This window comes from Pogoniulus pusillus, chromosome 3 (genome assembly GCF_015220805.1).
Source record: "Pogoniulus pusillus isolate bPogPus1 chromosome 3, bPogPus1.pri, whole genome shotgun sequence".
Classification (NCBI taxonomy): Eukaryota; Metazoa; Chordata; class Aves; order Piciformes; family Lybiidae; genus Pogoniulus; species Pogoniulus pusillus.
This window is the reverse complement of record NC_087266.1, coordinates 38,058,661-38,081,164: the sequence shown is the minus strand read 5'-3', so window position 1 is coordinate 38,081,164 and position 22,504 is coordinate 38,058,661. Positions and strand designations below refer to the sequence as shown.

General features: G+C 39.7%; 1 protein-coding gene across 3 annotated transcripts in view; it reads right to left on the bottom strand.

The window, feature by feature from the left end:
• The window catches only part of PCDH9 (protocadherin 9), a 991,969-nt gene that overhangs the window by 329,966 nt on the left and 639,499 nt on the right, over nucleotides 1-22,504 (bottom strand). The window contains exon 4 of one of the 3 annotated variants that reach the window (XM_064174238.1): nucleotides 17,827-17,894. The exons of the other annotated variants lie outside the window; for them this stretch is intronic. Within the exon in view, the coding sequence (XP_064030308.1) occupies nucleotides 17,851-17,894 (44 nt within the window). The 3' untranslated portion in view covers nucleotides 17,827-17,850. Of the gene's footprint in view, nucleotides 1-17,826; nucleotides 17,895-22,504 lie in introns of those variants that run through there. 3 annotated transcript variants of the gene reach the window in all.

The following is a 22,504-nucleotide window of genomic DNA, read 5'->3' as shown; positions in this document are numbered from 1 at the left end:
TCAGTGTTTTAATTTCTCCACTGCTTTTCCTAGGTAGTACTAGAAGGAAGACAGAACAAAGAACTTTGAAGCTTAATGACTTTTTGAAACACAGAAACTAATGCTAGCAGAGCACATAACTTCCTTTTACTACTTGCTCAATCTACTGAAAGCAGATATGGGCACAACGTCACGAAACACAATGTTTTAAAAGGAAGAAGTAAAAAAAAAAACCAGCAGAACTGCACAATACCATTTGTTTCTGGTTTTATTATTACAGTGGCCCATTGCTTTACTAAAATGCAATCCTAATTCTGATTCCTCTGGAGGAAAAAGAATTTAAAATGCTATGTAATTACAAATGTTATGTATTCCTGTGCTTAAGAATATGAAAATGCTTACAACTGGCAACAAATATGACCAGTTCCTATTCCAATCCTTCTTTTGAGTTTAAGACAGGCCACCACCTGGGCTGACCTTTCAATACAGAATGATTTCTCCTGTGTTCCAGATGATGTGATAACTAACCATTGTATCTTCCACTATAGCATGCAGTTCAATTATTAGGTCAACCCTGGTATCCTCTAATTGAAGATATCAAAACTGTGATGGATATTGACAATGTTTTGGTTGTTTTCTTCTTTTTTTTTAGAGTAGTGAGAGTGCTGAGTACAGAGAGAAAGAAACCAAGGATTATCTTTCCAAGGAAAAGCTCTCAATCAAAAACTTGAGGCTGAAGGATAGTTGGATAAAAATTAGAAGCAGCTCAGTTGTGCTAGTTTGAACCTAGCTATAATGGTTTGGTGAGAAGAATTAGATTACAGGCTGTGAAAAGGAAACAATGGGGATGTCCACTGCACTCATAGGCTTGCTGAGATGTATAAGAACAGGAACATAAATATAGATAAGGGAGTCCTCTCTGTCTCTTGGCACTGTGTGAACTTTTCTCTAACCTAACCTGCCATCTATGTGACTAATCCTTCTGCTTCCTAATCCCCCGTCTGACTCTCCAAACTCACCTTAATATGTAAGGCAAAGTCTGGGGTAAGGTAGAGGGGTGGGGAAGGAGGTGGGAGGGTGGCTGTGAGCCTCTCCTGGGGACTCTGGTTTCTGGGAGGGCTGTTGTGTTTCTGTATTACCTTTTAACTGGTATATTTCTGTCTATAGGTACATATATTGTAAATACCTGCTTGTCTATTGTGCTAAGCTGTAAATATAAAGCTTCATTCAATTTCCAGAGCTGCTGAGTCTAGTCTGGGCGATTTTCTAAAGTGTGTGGGGGCAGGTAACACCCAAACCATTACATCAGTAAAAGCTCTTCCCAGATCTAATACCTGCTCAGTAGAGCATACCATTACACTTCTAACTGTGTCAGAAACTGAGGGGCAGATAGGGAATAAAAGCCACAAGACCTGGAAGAATTTTGCATTAGAGAAATGAGTATTAGGAATCTGCAGACTAATTTTTTAATAAGCATTTTGCATCAGGTTTAAAAGTATAATCATTTATTTCTGAACTGAACAACAAACTAAACAAAACACTGAAAATCTTTTTCCTTTGGATTAAGTTAGGTCACTTTAGGTGGCACACTGAATTAAGCTCACCGTAACACCCTCAGCAACTTTCATAAATAAAAACTGCTAGAACCTTTTGATGTTATAGCTGAGGGAATGTGAGAAAATCCCAATGAAACAAAAAGCTTCCATCTGGATTTCATTAAGCCACCACTTTCTTATAATTTATCATTTTAAGGCATGAAAATTGTTAGACCTGATGTTAGATAATGATAATTCTCAAAGATTGCATAAAAAGTGTGGGTTTACTCAAGCAACTTTCCTACTGTTGGATGAGCTAAAACTTCATTCATAAATTATATGAACAAAAAAAACCTTATTCACTGGTGTGATGGTTTGGGTGTTCCCCTCCCCCCCTTAAGAAAATCACCCAGACTAGACTCAGCCAAGCTGGAAATTAAAAAATGAAGCTTTATACTTACAGCTTAGCACAATATCCAAGCAGGTATTTACAATATATATACAGCTGTAGACAGAAATATTCAAGTTGAAAAGGTAATACAGAAACACAACAGCCCTCCCAGATACCAGAGCCTCCAGGAGGGGCTCCCAACCTCCCTTCCACCTTCTCCCCACCCCTCTACCTTATCCCAGACTTTGCCTTACGTTCAAGGTGAGTTTGGAGAATTGGCCAGGGGCATTAGGAAGCAGAAAGATTAGTCACACAGACAGCAGGCTAGAGAGAAGGGAGACAGCCAGAGCCAGAGACCAACTCACAGAATCATAGAATTAATCAGATTGGAAAAGACCTTCAAGATCATCACATGCATCCCATTACCCAAATCTTGCCTCTTCCTTTCCACACCTGAAACATTACATCTTTGTTCATAAGCAAATGCTTGAATAAAATAAGGATGACTCAGGTGTCTATGCTTCTGTTTTTGTTTTTATATATCTCAGCAAGCCTCTGAGTGCAGTAGACATCACCACTTTTTCCTTTTCACAGCCTATAATCTAATTCCTTTCACTAAAATATCCCAGCTAGGCTCAAACTAGCACAACTAGCAGTGTTCTGCCTTGGATCTGTCAGAAATTTCACTCAGTTTGAATCCATCACCAATATTTGCTATAATGTAAGTTGATTGTAATTTTATATATTTGTCTATCTAGAAATAGAATGTGCCACTCACCTACAAACCTGTGGCACATACAGGAAGAAAATCACATTCCTTTTAATTTGTTAAGAAAAATACAGAATCAGTTAGGGTTGGAAGGGACCACAAGGATCATCTAGTTCCAACCCCACTCCCATGGGCAGGGACACCCTACCCTAGTCCAGGTTGGCCAGAACCTCATCCAGCCTGGCCTTAAACACCTCCAGGGATGGGGCCTCAATCACCTCCCTGGGCAAGCCATTCCAGGCTCTCACCACTCTCATGTTGAAGATACATTTAATTAAATATTTAAATTCATAATAGCATTTGAGTTTTGTGAATATTTATTAGAACTTTGAATCCACAGCTCAACTCTGATGAAAAAGGAACAAGTCTGGAAGGTTCTTGTATTTGTCTCTTTGTTTAAACTGCATCTAAACCAACAAAAATTAGGGAGCTATATCTTGTATCTTTACTGAAAGTATTACCCTACCACAGAACCACAGAATCAATCACGTTGGAAGAGACCACCAAGATCATCCAGTCCAATCATCCAGCCCTGTCCAATCTTGCATCTTTAGACAAAGTATTACCCTATCATAGAATCATAGAATCAACCAAGTTGAAAGAGACCTTCAAGATCATCCAGTCCAACCTAGCACCCAGCCCTAGACAATCAACTAGACCATGGCACTAAGTGCCTCAGCCAGGCTTTTCTTCAACATCTCCAGGGACAGCAACTCCACCACCTCCCTGGGCAGCCCATTCCAATGGGAAATCACTCTCTCTGGGAAGAACTTCCTCCTAACATCCAGCCTCGACCTCCCTCTATTGCATCAAATTTCTTAGAGAAAGCAAACAGCTTTAAATAATCTATACTTCTGCATTTGGTGTTTATGCTAGGTTACCATCTGCACATGGTGAGACAGCTAGGGCTGCAATGCTAAATCATCTTCATATTCATGAAGCTCAGATGCCACAAACTTGTATTCTCTTGAGAAACTCTTTCTTTGCAAAGCACAAATAACTCTCCCAGTTTCACATCTCTGAATCTTTCTTCTAGGCGTGACTTCCTTGGATGTTTCTCTTATTCTTGTTTATTCTTGTGGTCTTATTTTTTCCTTGTTTTTTACAGACTACCAACATGGATATACAGAGGTTGATAATCAGTGAAGGCAGCCAGCACAGGTATAAGCAGTGACTGCATGAGTGAAAAAAAAAAACAAGGGCATACAATGACTGCATGAGTGGAAATCTTGTTCTAAAATAGTGGTGGGAAAAAAAGAAGTGAAGGAAGAAAAAAGAGAACATGCAATGACTGCATGAGTGGAAATCTTGCTTTAAAACAGTGCTGGAGAAATAGAAGTGAAGGAAAAAAACATGCAATGACTGCATGAGTGGAAATCTTGTTCTAAAATAGTGGTGGGAAAAAAAGAAGTGAAGGAAGAAAAAAGAGAACATGCAATGACTGCATGAGTGGAAATCTTGTTCTAAAATAGTGGTGGGAAAAAAAGAAGTGAAGGAAGAAAAAAAAGGACATACAATGACTTCATGAGTGGTAATATTGCTTCTAAAATAGTGGTGGGGAAAAAAAGAAGTGAAGGAAGTAAAAAAAGGAACATACTATGACTGCATGAGTGGAAATCTTGCTCCTGAAGTAGTGCTGGAAAATAGAAGGGAAGGAAGAAAAAAAAAGAACATACAATGACTGCATGAGTGGAAATCTCGTTCTAAAATAGTGGTGGAAAAAAAAGAAGTGAAGGAAGAAAAAAAAGAACATAAAATGACTGCATGAGTGGAAATCTTGCTTCTAAAATAGTGAAGGAAGAAAAAAAAAGAACATATTATGACTGCATGAGTGGAAATCTTGCTTCTAAAATAGTGAAGGAAGAAAAAAAAAGAACATATTATGACTGCATGAGTGGAAATATTGCTTCTAAAATAGTGCTGGAGAAATAGAAGCAAAGGAAAAAAAAACATGCAATGACTGCATGAGTGGAGATCTTGCTTATAGTGCTGGAAAAAAAGAAGTGAAGGAAGAAAATAAAAAGAACATAATTTTTAAAGAGATGAAGCAACAGTTTGAAAAGATTTAGGATAACCTAAGTTCTCTGTGCAAAGATTACATGGCACTTTGATCATAGGTTACACTATTCATGTGAGGAGATTTCTAAGAGAATTCAGGCTGTGCTTAAAAGTTATGGCCTGGCAGCAGAGATGATAGTGCTGTAATGAATGAATTTTATATATCACAGTTACTAGAGAAGCAGAAGCCTATTTAGGGCTGCAAATCAACAAATCTCTTTCACTTTCTCCCCTGCAGAGTTAAACATTAGGATAGGAGTTACCTATGGATATATCAAGTTATAAACTAACCCATCTGTACAGTCTAACATTAAAGAACTTTATAATTTCATTGAAGTACTTAGGAAGGGATATTTGTATCCTAATAAAGAAAGGGGAGAATGTTGTTAGTGAGGGGTGAATTGAGTGCTTAACACTTGTTTTGAGTTTACAGGTCGATTTTAATTTTGTGCTAGGGATTAGAGAGGAATCGTCAATAAGACAATGGTACAGAAAACACCTGGAGGCAGTAGAATCTAATGTAAAAGTTCTCATGTCAATTATAATATGGAAAGCAAAATAAATTTTTACACTCTTCAAACAGACTACCTGGATTTCCATAGTCTCAGAGGTACCAAATCTCTGCTGCTTCCAACAACCTGACTTCTAATGTCTTACAGAAAATATAAGAAAAACAGTTATGGGTATACAGAACAGCTACGTAAAATCAGAAGCCTGATGCAAAAATGTCTTTCCTCAAAAAACCCAACAAAAAAAGCAACAACCAAAAAGCAAATGAATGAAAAAAACCCAAAAAACTAAAGATAATCCAAATAACCCCAAACACACAAAAAAAATCCAAACCAGCACACTGCCCCACCCAAACACACAAACAAAAAAGGCCAAAAACAGTACCAACAAAAGTGCTCAGAATTGCCTTTTCCCCCTCGTACTTTGCACATTACCCTAAGATCATCTTGATTGACGTGGATCTCATAAGCTGTTTCTATTCCATACATACTGGCAGGGCCAATTATTTGGCAGTTGTGTTCCCATGTGCCCATTATGCACCCTCCAGGTGTTACGAGGAGCCACTTCTAAGCAGAGACTACATCCTCTCACCATCACTAAGCGTGCTGTCACTCACATTCACTTTATGTGCCCCCAGCAAGAGGACGAGAGTAGTAATGTTCTCTGCCAAGTCCCTGTTAGTAATTGTTCCCAAATAAATTAACTGCAGTGCACATTACTAGATTTCTTAAACAAAGTAGGCATTTAATATCTGTTAGTGCCTGAAGACAGGAACTGTACAGAAAGTAAAAGATGGGACTAAATCAGATCTTATTAGGCCTTATTGTACCAATTATGCATACATCCTTCCCATTTTTTTCATACCTTAAGAACATAAATACCTAAAATACCATTCCAGCACCTTTACACGTTCATTTTGCAAAGTTAAAGCTCAGTGACTTAAAATGCATTTGTGTCCCAATTACTTTATCAATATAATAATTTAGAGAGAAGACAGTAGGAGGAGTGTAAAGGGTTAACCCTCCTGGGGGAGTGGTCTTGACCCTGACTCCAGGTCCTCTTGACTTCTGCCCGGGGGTGGGTCCGACCTTTAGTCCAGGTGTGGAGCTTAGCCCACTCCCACTTCGTGTTTAGCCCCCTGCAAAACCAGAGGAACTTACTGGTTTGTTCTTTCACACGCTGCCTTCTTGTCTCACAGCACCACCTTCCTCTTTCTGCTGCTCTTTGTTTTACCATGTGGCCATCAGACCACGAGGCAGACAAACCCATTACCACCAATCTGGTTGTGTATATATATATATATATATATATATATATATATATATATAAAATCTTGTTTTCCCTTCCCTATACCTATTTTTAACTCCTCTACCTCAAATACCTTTTATTTATTGTTAAAGTTTTCTCTTCTAACTTCCAAATCAAAGTAAGACTATTCATTTGGGTGTGCTTTACCTTTTCCTCCCTACATCTAATTCCTTTTCTTTGAAAAAGAAGGGGGAAGAGAGAAAGGCATCCCACAAATTGTTATTGGTTCTGTTAACTATACATGAGTCTCTGGGAAATTTAAACTAGAACTGAGACAGAGGAGTTACCTGAAAACTCACAGTATTTAACAGACATCATAAAGCGATCACTTCAGGGGGGTGATGCTGATAGAGATCTCTAACAAGACAGCTACATAAAATCAGAAGCTTGATGCAAAATGTCTTTCCTCAAAAAAACCCAAAAAAAAACAACAACAAAAAAAAAAAGCAACAACCAAAATGCAAATAAATGAAAAAAAAAAACACTAAAGATAATCCAAATAACCCCAAATCCAAAAAAAAACCCCAAACATACAAAAAAAAATTAAATTAAATATAACATAAATTTTAAAGAGTACTCACTGAAACTATATTTAAAATCAGAATTCCACTGAAATGTATATATCTAATGAATTTATTCCTTAAGAAACAGTTGCAAATTTTTTAAAGTAAATATCCATAAAATGATCACATTCTTGTATGTATGGAGATATAATTCCCTCTTTGAAAAGACTGAGAAAATAGAATTATAGAATCACAGAATGAGTCAGAGTTGGAAGGGACCACAAGGATTATCTAGTTCCAATTCCCCTGACATGCACAGGGACACCCTACCCTAGAGCAGGCTCCTCACAGCCTCATCCAGCCTGGCCTTAAACACCTTCAGGGACGGGGTCTCAACCACCTCCCTGGGCAACCCATTCCAGCCTCTCACCACTCTCATGCTCAACAACTTCCTCCTCACATCCACTCTGAATCTCCCCACCTCCAGCTTTGCTCCATTCCCCCCAGTCCTGTCACTCCCTGAGAGCCTAAAAAGTCCCTTCCCAGCTTTTTCGTAGGCCCCCTTCAGATACTGGAAGGCCACAAGACGGTCACCTCGAAGCCTCCTCTTCTCCAGACTCAACAGCCACAACTCTTTCAGTCTGTCTTCATAGCAGAGCTGCTCCAGCCCTCTGATCATCCTCGTGGCCCTTCTCTGGACATGCTCCAGCATCTCCACATCCCTCTTGTAATGGGGGCTCCAGAACTGGATGCAGTACTCCAGGTGGGGTCTCAGCAGAGCACAGTAGAGGGGGAGAATCACCTCCCTCCACCTGCTGGCCACAATTCACCTGATGCAGCCCAGGATCTGCTTGGCTTTTTGGGCTGCAAGTGTACACTGCTGGCTCATGTTGAGCTTCTTGTCCACCACCAACCTTAAGTCCCTCTCCTTTAGGCTGCTCTCCAGCCAGTCACTGCCCAGCCTGGATTTCTGCTTGCCATTGCCTCAACCCAGATGTAGGACCCTGCACTTGGCCCTGTTGAACTTCATGAGGTTGGCTTGTGCCCACCTCTCCAGCCTGTCCAGGTCCCTCTGGATGGCTTTCCTCCCCTCCAGCATGTCTGCTGCACAGAACACCTTGGTGGTGTCAGCGAACTTGCTGAGAGTGCACTCAATGCCTCTGTCCATGTTATATATAAGAGATAACTATAAACAAAATAGTTTTGGAGAACTTGGGAAGGAGGTAGACTACTTTTAATAAAAAGCACTTATTATAGTAGTTATGATAATTTTTATCTGAAAAATTACTGTCATGCACATCCCACTAAGTTTCAGAGCCACTCAATAACTGCAATACAATTTTTGGTATGCTGAAGGAATAAAGCCATTACCAAGGCAGTCAAACACAATATGGCACTATACTGTAGTCTGACTATTAACAAAATTAATATGCTTTTAAAAATAGCAATAAATTTAAAAACTCACTTAGCCCCCCAAGTCCTATATTACAAAAAGGACATTTTCACTCTTGTTCCTTAACAGTACAAATCCTTCCAGGTTCAGTGCATGCATAACTGTATTTGTATAAATTACAACTAGCAAATTGCATGCACAGGAGAAAATGCAATGACTTAAACACAGTATGAGATTAAAAGAAATAAGTGTTTATGGAATATCAATAAATAGAAGTATTTACATCTGAGCAAAGAACACAACAGTACCCAGTTAAACTGAATTGCTTGCATAATTTTCTTAATTGGTAAGATTAATACTGGCCTCTATCAGGAACAGTGTGGCCAGTAGGAAAACGGTTATTCTTTGCCTGTACTCAACACTGCTCAGGCCACACCTTGAGTACTGTGCCCCGTTCTGGGCTTCTCAATTCAAGAGAGATGTTGAGATACTGGAACGTGTCCAGAGAATGGAGACAAAGCTGGTGAGGGGCCTGGAACACAGCCCTGTGAGGAGAGGCTGAGGGAGCTGGGGGTGTTTAGCCTGGAGAAGAGGAGGCTCAGGGGTGACCTCATTGCTGCCTACAACTACCTGAAGGGAGGTTGTAGCCAGGTGGGGGTTGGTCTCTTCTGCCAGGCAACCAGCAACAGAACAAGAGCACACAGTCTCAAGTTGTGCAATCAGGGGAAGTTTAGGCTGGATGTTAGGAGGAAGTTCTTGGCAGAGAGAGTGATTTGCATTGGAATGGGCTGCCCAGGGAGAAGGCAGAGTCGCTGTCCCTGGAGGTGTTGAAGAAAAGCCTGGCTGAGGCACTTAGTGCCATGGTGTCGTTGATTGGACAGGGCTGGGTGCTAGGTTGGACTGGAAGATCTTGGAGGTCTCTTCCAACCTGGTTGATTCTATGATTCTAAGAAGCCACTACAAAACACTTTGTCCTGATTCTAATATCTTTACTTATATATAAAACCAATTAAATCCATAAATAAAAGAAATTGTTTAAAAGGCAGTATTTGTCTTTTTTTTTTTTTTTGCCTTCATAAAGATTCATTCCATTAAAATGTAGCACTGATGCTTTTAATGTCTGTTATTTAATGCATGTTTTATGTGATTTATATGTTATTACTGTTTAGCATCAGTGGCAACAGGCTTGAAATTGTCCTCTGCTCATTTGAGTATCATGGGAATTTGTAGGGTAGTAAAAACTGTGAAACTTGAAGTAAAATAAAACTTGGAAAATGAAATCCACAAGGGCTTGAGCAATTATTCATGTGAATTTATGGAGCTAGAAGGAGATGATTTTTTGTTTTCAGTGAAGGCTGGTGCATTGGCTTTATGTGGCAAAGTTTTGGAAGCAAGGGAATTACCAGGGTAGTTTCTGTGAGAAACTGGTAGAACTTCCTCTATGTCCAATTGAGGCAATGGCAGCTAGCTCAAAGACAGACCCACCACTGGCCAAGGCCAAGCCCAACAGCAACAGTGGTTTAGGAGGGACCAACAGTTTAGGAGGGACATCGAAATGCTTGGGCGTGTCCAGAGAAGGGCGACGAGGCTGGTGAGAGGCCTTGAGCACAAGCCCTACGAGGAGAGGCTGAGGGAGCTGGGATTGGTTAGCCTGGAGAAGAGGAGGCTCAGGGGTGACCTTATTGCTGTCTACAACTACCTGAAGGGTGGTTGTGGCCAGGAGGAGGTTGCTCTCTTCTCTCAGGTGGCCAGCACCAGAACGAGAGGACACAGCCTCAAGCTACACCAAGGGAGATTTAGGCTCAAGGTGAGGAGAAAGTTCTTCACTGAGAGAGTCATTGGACACTGGAATGGGCTGCCCGGGGAGGTGGTGGAGTCGCCATCCCTGGAGCTGTTCAAGGCAAGATTGGACATGGCACTTGGTGCCATGGTCTAGCCTTGAGCTCTGTGGTAAAGGGTTGGACTTGATGATCTGTGAGGTTTCTTCCAATCCTAATAATACTGTGATACTGTGATCTCCTTGATAACATATATAAGAAAGGGGGAAAAAAACCTCTAAAACAGCAGAAACAGAATATGTAACAGCAACAACCCTCCAAAATCAAGGTCTGTAAAGGAGAGGGAGAAAGTATTTCAGGTGCTGGAGCAGAGATTCCTATGCAGCCCATGGTGATGACCATGGTGAAGCAGGTTGCCCCCATGCAGCCCATGGAATTTAACAGTAGAGCAAATATTCACCTGCAGCCCATGAATAAACCATGCTGGAGCAGGTAAATGTTCAAAGGAGACTGACCCTGTGGGAAGCCTAAAGAAGGCTTCTGACAGGACCTGTAGACCCATGGAGAAAGAAGTCCACTGGGAAGCAGGATTGCTGGAAGATTTGTGACCCTGCTAGGGACCCATGCTGGAACTGTCTGTTCCTGAAGGTCTGCAGCCATGAAAAGGACAGTGGAGCATTATAGAGGACTATAGGCCACAGAAAGGGCCCACGTTGGAGAAGTTAATAGAGAATTGTCTCCCATGGGAGGAACTCGACCCTCAAGCAAGAGAAGAGTATGAGAAGTCCTCCTGAGAAGGAAAAAAATGGTAGAGACAATGTATTATGAACTGACCGCAGCCCTCATCCACCATCCCCCTGTGCTACTGAGGAGTAAGAGACAGAGAAATCAGTGATAAAATTAAGTCTGGGAAGAAGGCAGAGGTGTGTCAAAGATGATTTAAGATTTGGGTCTATTTCTCACCCTACTCTGATTTGATCGGTAATAAATTAAACTAATTTCCCCAAGTTGAGTGTGGTTTGCTCATGATGTCTTTTTGTTGTATTTTCTCTCTTTTGTTCAGCTGAGAAAGTGGAGTAGGGAACTTTGGTGGGCACCTGGCTTCTAGCTATATTCAACTGAACATATTCAGTCAAAACAGCTGTACCAGGGGAGGTTTTGGCTGGATGTTAGGAAAAAATTCTTCACAGAAGGAGTGAACAACCATTGGAATGGGCTGCCCAGGGAGGTGGTGGAGTCACTGTCCCTGGAAGTGTTTTAAAAGAGACTGGATGTGGCCCTTAGTGCCATGGTGCAGTTGATTAGATGGTGTTAGGTAATAGATTGGACTTGATGATCTCAAAGGTCTTTTAAAGCTTGGTTAATTCTGTGATATCTCTGAATCAATTGCCTTTACACTCTACCCACTATGATAGACTTTCCTTGAGCATATTCTGCTAACCAGCCATTTGCTAGTTGAAGCTCTTCCATGTCAAGCTGCCTGAAGACAAGTGTTCATGAGTCAGTCTCAGTGATGCCAGTGACACAGACATAAACTCATTTATTTGAAGGTAATTTTAGTTCCATATATTCTTGATTTTTGACACATATGACTGATGCTGCCATTGGCATTCAAATTAGGCAGTGGGTAATAGAGAGGCTTTTTCTTGCATCAGGAGGTCTTGGATTACTCAGCATTAAAATCTGTAATTCAGTTAGAAGAGAATGAAGGCAGAAAACAGTCCCATTGGTGACCACATCTGAGCCACCACACTCCCTAGTTGGATTAAAATGAACCTATACAGTTACATTCATAGATGAAAAACCAAATCAAACCAAAAACAAGACAAGAAACAAAACCTGTGCTTGCCTTTCACTGCTGTGGTTAATGTGTTTTAAAACACACTAGCTTAATAGAAGGCCCACAGACTTGTGTAACCTATCACAGTACAATAAACAGAAAGCCTTCTCTAAGGAAAATAATTTTAACAAGTAAGATGTGTTTGTTGGGATTAAAGAGCTCCAGCTGCAAATTGTGGTTGCATCCAGTTGAGGAGTAAGTATTGAGAAAGTATGAACATTTTCTATGTTGTTTGCAGAGCTGCTAAAATACATATTTATAAAGTGTTACCTTAACTAATCCTTTTTACTATATGAGAGAAACTGTACTGCTGCTGATAATCCATACCAACATTAAACCATCATAAAACTGTTATGAAAAATAATCAATTACAATCTGTAACAGAAAATGTTTTGATGTAACAAAAATGTCATCTGTAGTTTGCTACTTAAAAATAATGTGCATTTGCTGGATGATATTAGAAAATGAGCTGCCCAAGGAGGTGGTTGAGTCACTAACCCTGGATGTGTTTAAGGGTTGTTTGGAAGTGGTGCTCAGGGATATGGTTTAAGGTGAATAATTTTGTAGAGTAGAATTATAGGTTGGACTCAGTGATCCTGAAGGTCTTCCAACCTGGATATTTCTGTGATTCTGTGCTTTAGCTAGTCTTCCTGGGAAGATATTCCCAACAACTGCTATAGAAATACAAAATATAAAATTTATTACTATTAACAACAATTGACACTTCAGTTCTAGTTTAATTAGATGATCTGAAAAGGATTCTTGTTTCAGTGTTGAACTGATATACACAAGCTTAGGCCAAGTCCCCATGGGTCATCAAATAAAAAACTACTAATGGGACAATACCTTTTGCCAGTATTAGGTGTTTCTATCCCATTATGCATGGCTGAAACCACACTAAAACTGAGAAGTAATCTGTTTTGGTTTGGAACCATAATTACATATTGACAAGTTAAACTGTGAGACCTAAATCAAGGAGATTTGGGCTATTACAAGATCATCCTCATGGGGCAAACCTAAGGGGACATCAATTATTTTGCCATGGCCTAACTCCTTTTCAATTTTCCTTTCTTGAGTGACATTAAATGCTTGGAAAAAAGGAACTACAGAAACAACAAACTCAAGGAAAATGTAGCATGGATGTCAAAAAGACTTGCTACATATAATTAAAATAAAAATAGATGTTATTTACTAGGAAAATGTTCAATGAAAAGCATTTTTGCTGATAGTAGAATCATAAAATCAACCAGGTTAGAAGAGAAATCCAGTCCAACCTATCACCCACCCTTGTCCAATCAACTACACCATGGCATTAAATGCCTCAGCCAGTCTCTTCTTGAACACCTCCAGGGACCGCAACTCCACCAACTCTCTAAGCAACCCATTCCTGTGGCAATCACTCTCACTGTGAAGAACTTCCTCCTAATATCCAGCCTCTATTCAATGAAAGGGAGGAAAAATACAGCCACTTAAATACTCACAAAGTGCAACAAAAGTTTTTACCTTTCTGAGAAAAAAAAAAAGGAGGAAACATGCTGATACATAATGAACATGAGGAAGCACTCAAATAACATTGGAAGTTTGCATCTAGCCATATGAATAACATAAAAGTGTATCACTATGTATGCTTACATCATTTGTTCAACTCCAGTATTTGATCTTCTGCAACTAAAACTCACTAAGAAAGAAAACACAGCAAGCACTGCTTGGATTGGTTTCACTGAACTCATAATAAATTTATTTTACAAGCATAAAAGTATATTACCCATAGTATAAAAATTCAATGCAAAAGCTTTTTTTAAGGTTAACTAATTCTTGCTTGAAGGTTAGGGATATCTATGGGAATATAACTTCCCTGTATATATGTTTTACTGGCTTGGAGTCCCTTGTCTCTATCAATTGAACACAGGAGGTGCAATGTGTCATAGTTCACGTCTGCATTTTGATTACTTGTAAAGCTCCATAGCAACTGAAATAGAAGCAGCCTGTTCTAGCAACAGGAGATTGCTTTCATATTTTACTAAGATTGGGTGTTCCACTTGAGTTGTACAGTAGTGGATGACTTACTGGGGTTTTTTGTTCATTTGGTTGGGTTTTTGTTGTTGCTGTTTTAAAGAAAATGAAAATGTTTACAGGGTAGAAGTTTTGACTTTAATAAACTGAGATGTCTGATGTTCAGGAACCTTTGCTGACAATCATTGAGATATAAGTTTCAGAGGGAAATAATCAAAAGAAGGTGATATGGTTGCATATTAAATGACTAAAATTTAGGGAATACATTTTATTTAAACAATTTTGAAAATAATATGAATAGTATTAAAAATAGAAGAGAAAGATTAAGCATGAATCTATAACTTGGAAGAGCAACATAAAACCAAACAAAGACAAAAACAAAGAGAAGCAAAATGACACAATTCTAAGTTGATGGCATAATAATTCTGACCTTTCCCAAGGGGATTATGCTAAATAGGGTGGATAAATGAAAACTTCAAAGTTTCCCACACAGAATTTTTATCAAATTGTTCCTTAATGAGATTATAGTTTAATGACTAAACCCTTTCCTCAACTATAATTAGCAAAACCAGGATGCTGGATGATTCTGAATTCTATTTCTGACCTCCTTGGCAAGTTTCTACACTGGCTGCAAAGTTTGCTTTTATCCTAGAAAACATATATTTACAAAGGGAATAGTGAACATCCACAGTTTCTTTCATCCTCACTGTTCCTCTTTGGTGTAGTGAAACCCACAGAGGAGTTTGGTGTGGTTGGAACTGAAAGAGTTCAATCAGTCAAGAAAAAATTTCCATTCTGTTTAACGTGTGACCACCTAATAAATCATTGCCTGACTGCATACAGCAGGCTAGAAGGCATAGTCATTCCCCAGGCAGTACTTCAATGCTATATATATATATGAAAACGAATTGTGGATCACTCCTGCCAGCTATATGCCTTACAACCACTTGGATGACTCCAAGCAAGAGCTGCATGAGCATTTCTTGAAAGTTGTAAATTGCCTTATAATATTTGTCTTAGTGAGTTCTTAGTTCTCACTCTTGATTATGAACCCTGCCTTTTCAGGTTGCATCTTTCAGCTGGGCTATTTTATACTTAGTTTCTATCCCTAGTCAATCCAGGTAGGTTCGAAGGCAATAATAGTGCCTACATGTTAGTCCTGCTTTTGCTGACTAGTTAACTCTGAACTTATTTGGCACTGCATTGAGATCTTGCTGTTTCTCTTTGGATTGATACCCAAGCATTCACTCATATACTTTGCGATTCTGTGGCCTAGTCTGATCATTAACTACATTTTTGGCTACTTTCTACTAACTACTTCCTATCTTCTTTCCTTCATCGCTCTCCTTACTGCACCAAACCTGTCTAGAGTCTGAATTCAGACCAAGACTAATACGTAGGCTTTATCATCCATATGTCATAAAACTGTGCAACTGCTGTCAGCAGGTTGTCCAAGCTATGTTCCAATGAGTTAGGTTACAAAAAAACCTTTTCTCTACAATTGCTGTCTCTTCTGTGCACTTGGAATACTGTACCTGTTCTCCCTACTTACTACTTAGTTGAAAGCATTTGTTCCCTATCACACATGGCCAGTTTCTTCCATAGTTTTTCCTCTCTTTTACCCAGATTTCAACATATAGTAAAGAACACTAACCCAGGAAAATACTCCAGAAATGAGAAAAGAATAGGTTGGTACTTCTCTCAAAGCTTTTCTCTATACTTATTATATCTTTATGGTTCTAATGTATCCAGTGCCCTCTCTAAGAACACAGAGAGGCAGAGGCATTTTTATCTCATAGGACAAGATTTTGATATCACATTTATTTAAGGGGAATCTTTCAATAACTCATTTCTCTGACTCAATGAATTCTGCATTCCTTCCCTAAAGCAATCCTTCATGTAACCTCCCACTCTCCTGGGTGATGCTCTATTTAATAGACTATTATAAAAAAAGCAAACATTCCTTATTTTCTGTCTGTAGCATCATTAATGTCTCAGCTACATTCTGGGGTCATTTAATACATTTAATCTTAGAGCTGGATTTTTAATCATGAATCACAGCCCCTCTGTAGAAATTTAGTCTGAATCATGAATGTGCAGTCAAACTCTTTGTTCTCGATCTAAGGTATAGCTTCGAATATGGAGCTGACTTCTTGAATACTGCTCTTCAGTAGCAATTCAAGAGAGATGTTGAGATACTGGAACATGTCCAGAGAATGGTAAAAAAGTTGGTGAGGGGCCTGGAACACAGCCCTATGAAGAAAGGCAAAGGGAGATAGGGGTTGTTAGCTTGGAGAAGAGGAGACTCAGGGGTGACCTCATTGCTGTCTACAACTCCCAGAAGGGAGGCTGCAGCCAGGTGGCGGTTGGTTTCTTCTGCCAGGCAACTAGCAACAGAAAAAGGGGACAGAATCTCAAGTTGTGGCAGTGGAGGTATAGGCTGAATGTTAGGAGGAAGTTCTTGCCGGAGAGAGAGATTGGCATTGGAATGGGCTGCCCAGGGAGGTTGGTGGAGTCACCATCCCTGGAGGTGTTCAAGCAAAGCCTGTCTGAGTCACTTAGTGCCATGGTCTAGTTGATTGGACAGGGCTGGATGATAGGTTGGACTGGATGATCTTGGAGGTCTCTTCCAACCTGATTGATTCTATGAGTTCCAAACAGGGACTGTGGAAATTAAATCTATTTTTTCAGCTTGCTAAGATCAGCTGTTTCCTGACTCCTCAGCAGGGCACCAGCTGTGTTAGCTAATGGTTAGATACTTAAACAGAATTATTATATACAAGGCAGGAGAGAGCAATCGAACTGCGGAACACTCTAAGTGGTGCTTCTATCAACACTGAAGAAAACTGGACTGTAAAGGGCATAATCCTCTAGCCTCCTGTCAAACACTGGTCCCTAAACTCTCCTCTATACTTATTTGTAAATCAAGTACTTAAAAAATTATCTCAGAGTAACTGTTCAAAAAGATGTGGTGTTTGATTCCTGAACACACACACAATCTGTGCTTTAAACTCTATTCACAAGAATAACATCTTTATTCAAAACATGAACGACATGAAACTTTTAAACTGAGAGTTGCATTTTGCCATTAATCTACATGTCCAACTCCAGAGAACTTCAATACTCAAAATGAGGACAAAATGTTATCCCTTAAATAATTAATTGTAAGTCACATTCATAATAAATACTGTAATTTAAAGTTTGCTCTACAGCTATGCATTGTCAATATCATACTTCTTGGAAGAAACAGATATTATGCTATTATTAATAAGGTCTTGAAGTTGCTGTTCTTTACATTCAATAATAGCAGTTTAACAAAATCCCATAAGGGGCAACGTCCTCAACTGGCTTTACCAAGCATTTTTATTCAAATTATGAAAACACAAAGCAAAAATCTCTCATGCCAATACATAGGTACAGCAATTGGGAAAAATATATGCTGGATTTAATGCACATTTTTAACAGAAGCACAAATCTGTAGGATTTCAGTGTGCAAATCTATGCTTTTAAATTAGGCAGAAATGATTTTGAGTGATATCTCCTCTTAACATCAGGGGACTGCTTACATCTCTTACTTTATTTTGTATGTGGCAGGCCTCCCAAACTCCTACTGTTAAATCTGAATTAAGTAGCCTTAATATGTATGATAGTTAACATTTTCAGAAGCTATGCATTAAATCTGTAGTCTAAAACTTCTAGTTAAGGAATGCATCCAACACTTCAGGGCTTTACGCATACTCATTTATCTTTACTTTCTCTTGCCAAGTGGATGTTTAAGTGCAAACTGCATAAAAGTTCTCATCACCTGGATCTGCTTCTGCAAGATTAGTGGAGAAACATCTTAGTTTGAAAGTGATCTTTTTCTTCCACAACTTTTTAGTCTCTAAACTCTAAAGCTTGTATTAAAAAAGAGTGGATGTGGCACTTGAGGCTATGGTCTAGTGATGAAGGTTGCTGGGATGAAGGTTGGACTGGCTGATCCTGGTGGTCCTTTCCAACCATAGTGATTCATAGCGATTGGATGTTGTGCTGAGGGATTTGGTTTAGTCAAGGACTTGTCAGTGTGAAACTAATGATTGGACTTGATGAGCTTGAAGGTCTTTTCCAATCTAAGAAATTCTGTGATTCTGTAAATATGGAGCAGGAATAGTAAGTTTTCATTTTCAAAGGCATTAAATACCCTGAACAAGCTAGTTAAGAATTGTAGAGTGGCTTTGTTACCAAAAGGCAGCTTATCAAATCCAGTAAATTAGTACCTTAGTTTTCTACATGCATGACTATGCATTTGCAATGTTATCAGTTTCAGAGACTGAATTCACCTTTCTTCTGAACAACGGTAGATGAAAAATGAAGCTCCATTTAGCACCCAGCACCTTATCACTATCACTACACTGCAAGTCACACCAAACCCTCATGCACTATTCTGTCAGGGTATTTACATATCCTGAACATGTGCAGAATTCAGTAATAATGTTTTTAAGAAGATCGTTTCCTATCCCAAACAAGCAGATTTTTTCCCTTAATATTATTAAAAGAGCATGATTGAAAAAAACAATATAGATTCAATATAGTGGTAATTACTTTTCATTCACTTATTCATATTTCTCAACATGAATTTACAGTCTGTTCTACATTCTAAGCTGGCATTCAAATTACATTCATTAAACCTCTAAATTGCAGCTGTCAATAATAAGCTGTTTGTTTAGTGGAAAAGTATCAGGATGCATATAGTTGCAACTCAGGGAAAACAGGGAATGTGTGCTAATCTGGGTCATAGTCCAGCACTTCCTCTCCCCTGCCCCCCCTTTATTCATAACCTTTTTCAGGACTGATGTTTCTACTGTTGACACTTGTAAGCATCTTGCAGACCTGAAACCACTGCATCAGTGCATTCTGTTAGCTCATACTTCAACTGTTTGTAGTGGAGGGCCCATGGGCCTGAAAATAGGCTTATTCAGGCCTTGCCCTGCCTGGACATGTTCTTCTGCCCATAACCAGAGGTAAACACATAAAACAAGCACAAAGGGGCACAATAGGACTACTGAAATGCTCTATTTCATGGATGATTTTGAAGGGTTCAGACATATCCAAGAATACTATAAAGAGGGCTACAACTATACTTTTAATAGGGTTCAAAGTAAGGATTATCATAGAATCATAGAATAAACCAGTTTGGAAGAGACCTACAGGATTATCCAGTCCAACCTAGCACCCAGCCCTAGACAATCAACCAGACCATGGCACTAAGTGCCTCAGCCAGGCTTTTCTGAAACACCTCGAGGGACGGTGACTCCACCACCTCCCTGGGCAGCCCATTCCAATGCCAATCACTCTCTCTGTCAAGAATTTCCTCCTAACATCCAGCCTAGACCTCCACTGCCATAACTTGAGATTGCGTCTCCTTCTTCTGTTGCTGGTTGCCTGGGAGAAGAGACCAAAACCCACTTGGCTATGCCTTCTTCATATATGAAGAAAGAAAAACAAACACATCAACCCAAAACAAAACAAAAGCAGTTAAAAATCCGGTGTAGAGTAACAGCAAGAAGACTATGAATTTGTAATCTGTGGGCTTCAATGCTGTTAATGACTGTCCAAAGAAAAGTGAAATCACAGACTCACAGAATATTAGGGGTTGGGAAGGACCTTGAATGATCATAGAATCATAGAATCAACCAGGTTGGAAGAGACCTCCAAAATAATCCAGCCCAACCTATCACCCAGCCCTATTCAATCAACTAGATCATCTAGTTCAACATGTGAAAGGTCACATGTTGTCAGCTCTCCTATAATAGTCAAGATTTCACTTTAGTATTCTGGAGGCTTGTCCTTGGCTGTATGACAGTTGTTCACCAAATCACTCTATCACACCCCCTCCTCAACAAGACAAAGGGAAAAAATATAACATAAAGCTTGTGGGTCAAGATAAGGACAGAGAGATTACTTAGAAATTACCACTGCAGGCAAAACAGACCTGACTTTGGGAAATTAACTCAATTAAGCAGAGCAGAGCAGAGCAGAGTAAAGATAAATAAAAACAAATCTGAAAACCCTTTCCCCACATCTCTATCTTCTTCCAAAGACCAGTTTCACTCTGCATTTTTCTACCTCCTTCCCCTAAGCAGTGCAGGGAGATGGTGAATGGGTATTTTAGATGGTTTATCACACACTATCCCTGCTGCACATTCATCCTCACACTCTTCCTCTGTCCCAACATGGGGGACCCACCCATGGGATACACCATGAACTACTCTAGCATGAGTCTTTTCCACAGGTCACAGTCTTTCAAGAATGGACTTGAAGAGTGCTCCAGAGGGTCACAGGTCCTACTAAGAGTCTGCTCAGGCATGGACCCTCTGCAGGCTGCAGCTTCCTTCAGGGTACATCCACCTGCTATGACATGAATCCTTCATGTGCTACAATATGGATATCTGCTCCATCATTTACCACAATATCTGCTCCATCATTTACTACTGCAGGGGTCACTCTGCATCACTATGGTTCTTACCATGGGCTACAAGGCAATTTTTGCTCTAGCACCTGGAGCACCTCTTCCCACTTGGTATTCACTGACCTTGGTATCTGAATAGCTGCTCCTCTCATTTTTTCTTACTCCTCTCTCCCAGGTGCTGCTATGCAGCACTTTTTACCCTTTCTTAAATGTTATTGCAGAGGTTCCACCGGTGTGACTGATTGGCTCAGATTTAGCCAGAGGCAGATCCCAAGGTAGGTGCAACTGGCTTTGCCCAACATGGGGTCAGCTTCTGGCATCTTCTCACAGAAGCCTTCACACTAGTAAACCTATCCACATAAGCCAAATACAAGCAGCTGCAAGTATATTATGTGATAACAAATGATACAGGAAGTGGTGAAGATATGGAATAGTATTTTTATGTTAAACTAAATCACACTCTGTGAGCAAAATGTGTGATCCTCCCACAGTATCTATTATATATTATAAATTAGAAGATAAACTTAACATGGCATTTTTCACTATTTACTCTCAAATAGGATTACAACACAGACCAAAGTACCTGCTTTTCTCTCTAGGCAAAACCTTAAGGCAAACTTGAAGCGCCAGATACACTTGATGCCGAAGACTACCTGAATACCCATTTTCCATGTAACTGCTGTCATCCTAACAACGTATTTCCAACCGTGAGAGTACAGATAGCTTCCTGCAGAGCTTCTAATCTCAGGACCATTCTGCATAGTAGCCAGGAGGATGTGCTAGCATAATGAGAAAGCTGCTAACTACTGCCTAGAGATATAACATGTCTGCTCCCTTCTCAAGCTCTGTTGGCTTGACACAAGGATCCTAGCTTGGCTCCTAAATCTTTCCTTCCCAAGACACCAACATATTATTCTCACACCAGATAGCTTAACTTACTGGCTGCCTACAGAACCCCTGAGATCCCTTTTAATTATATACAAAACTAACACATGAGGTCCATAAAATACTTCCAAGTCAGTCAAAACTGCTAACTACTTGGATTTGAAGTGAACATGCTGATGTCTGGATGAAGCTGACACCACAAGTGAACAAAATATGACAAAGATTAAGAAGACTAGAATGCACAAGGTTATCCAATAGACTGCTAAGTTAGTGTCCCAGAGTTGCTTTGCATAGAAGACAACAGCAGGTTATTCTGGAGGAAAGAGTCTAAAGTACATAAAGAAAGGATGCTATTCCAGTACTTCGCCCCCCAGTAAGTTTAAAAAAATCTTCCTTTTGCTTGACATAATTTCCCTGTAGCATTGTGCCACCTCCACATAGCCATCCATAACTCTCTGCCTGCTTGAAACAATCTTCAACATGCCACTCTTGTTAATGACTGAGATACCCCCTGATGGTGCTTAACATTTAATAGCGCTAGAGCTCCACGTTTGCCCAAACAACCTTCTCCATTTACCTTACCTCAAAGGCGTTCTAATTTTTCTTCAGAGACAGAAATCCTTTAAGCCCATTGTATCCTTAGGCTACAAATTTACTGAGATTTAGGTTTCCAATAAGAGCACCGAGATGAATGCCACCTTCTCATTTATGAATCAATTTTTGCCCATCGGCTTTGCAGTGTTATTACTTTTTATTTTATTTTACGCTCAAAGGAGAGAACTGCAAGAATACATACATACATACACACAGTGTTGGGGGGGGGGGGGGGAGGTAAGAAACTTAAAATTAAAACAGAGTAAAGCATATGACAAGATATCTTAAATACAGAAATCATAGATTACACGTACCCACAGACATCTTTCTCATCTTCAGGACTTCTTGCTTTGATCATCAGCACTTACCGCAAAGGCAAGCATGCTGTTTCTTACTACCATGAGCTATATTTCTATATAATGCTTCTGAGTGGTTAAAGAGGCACTTCTCTTTTCATGCACCACAATTCAGCTGACACTCTCATCTGTCTTCAGTGGTTA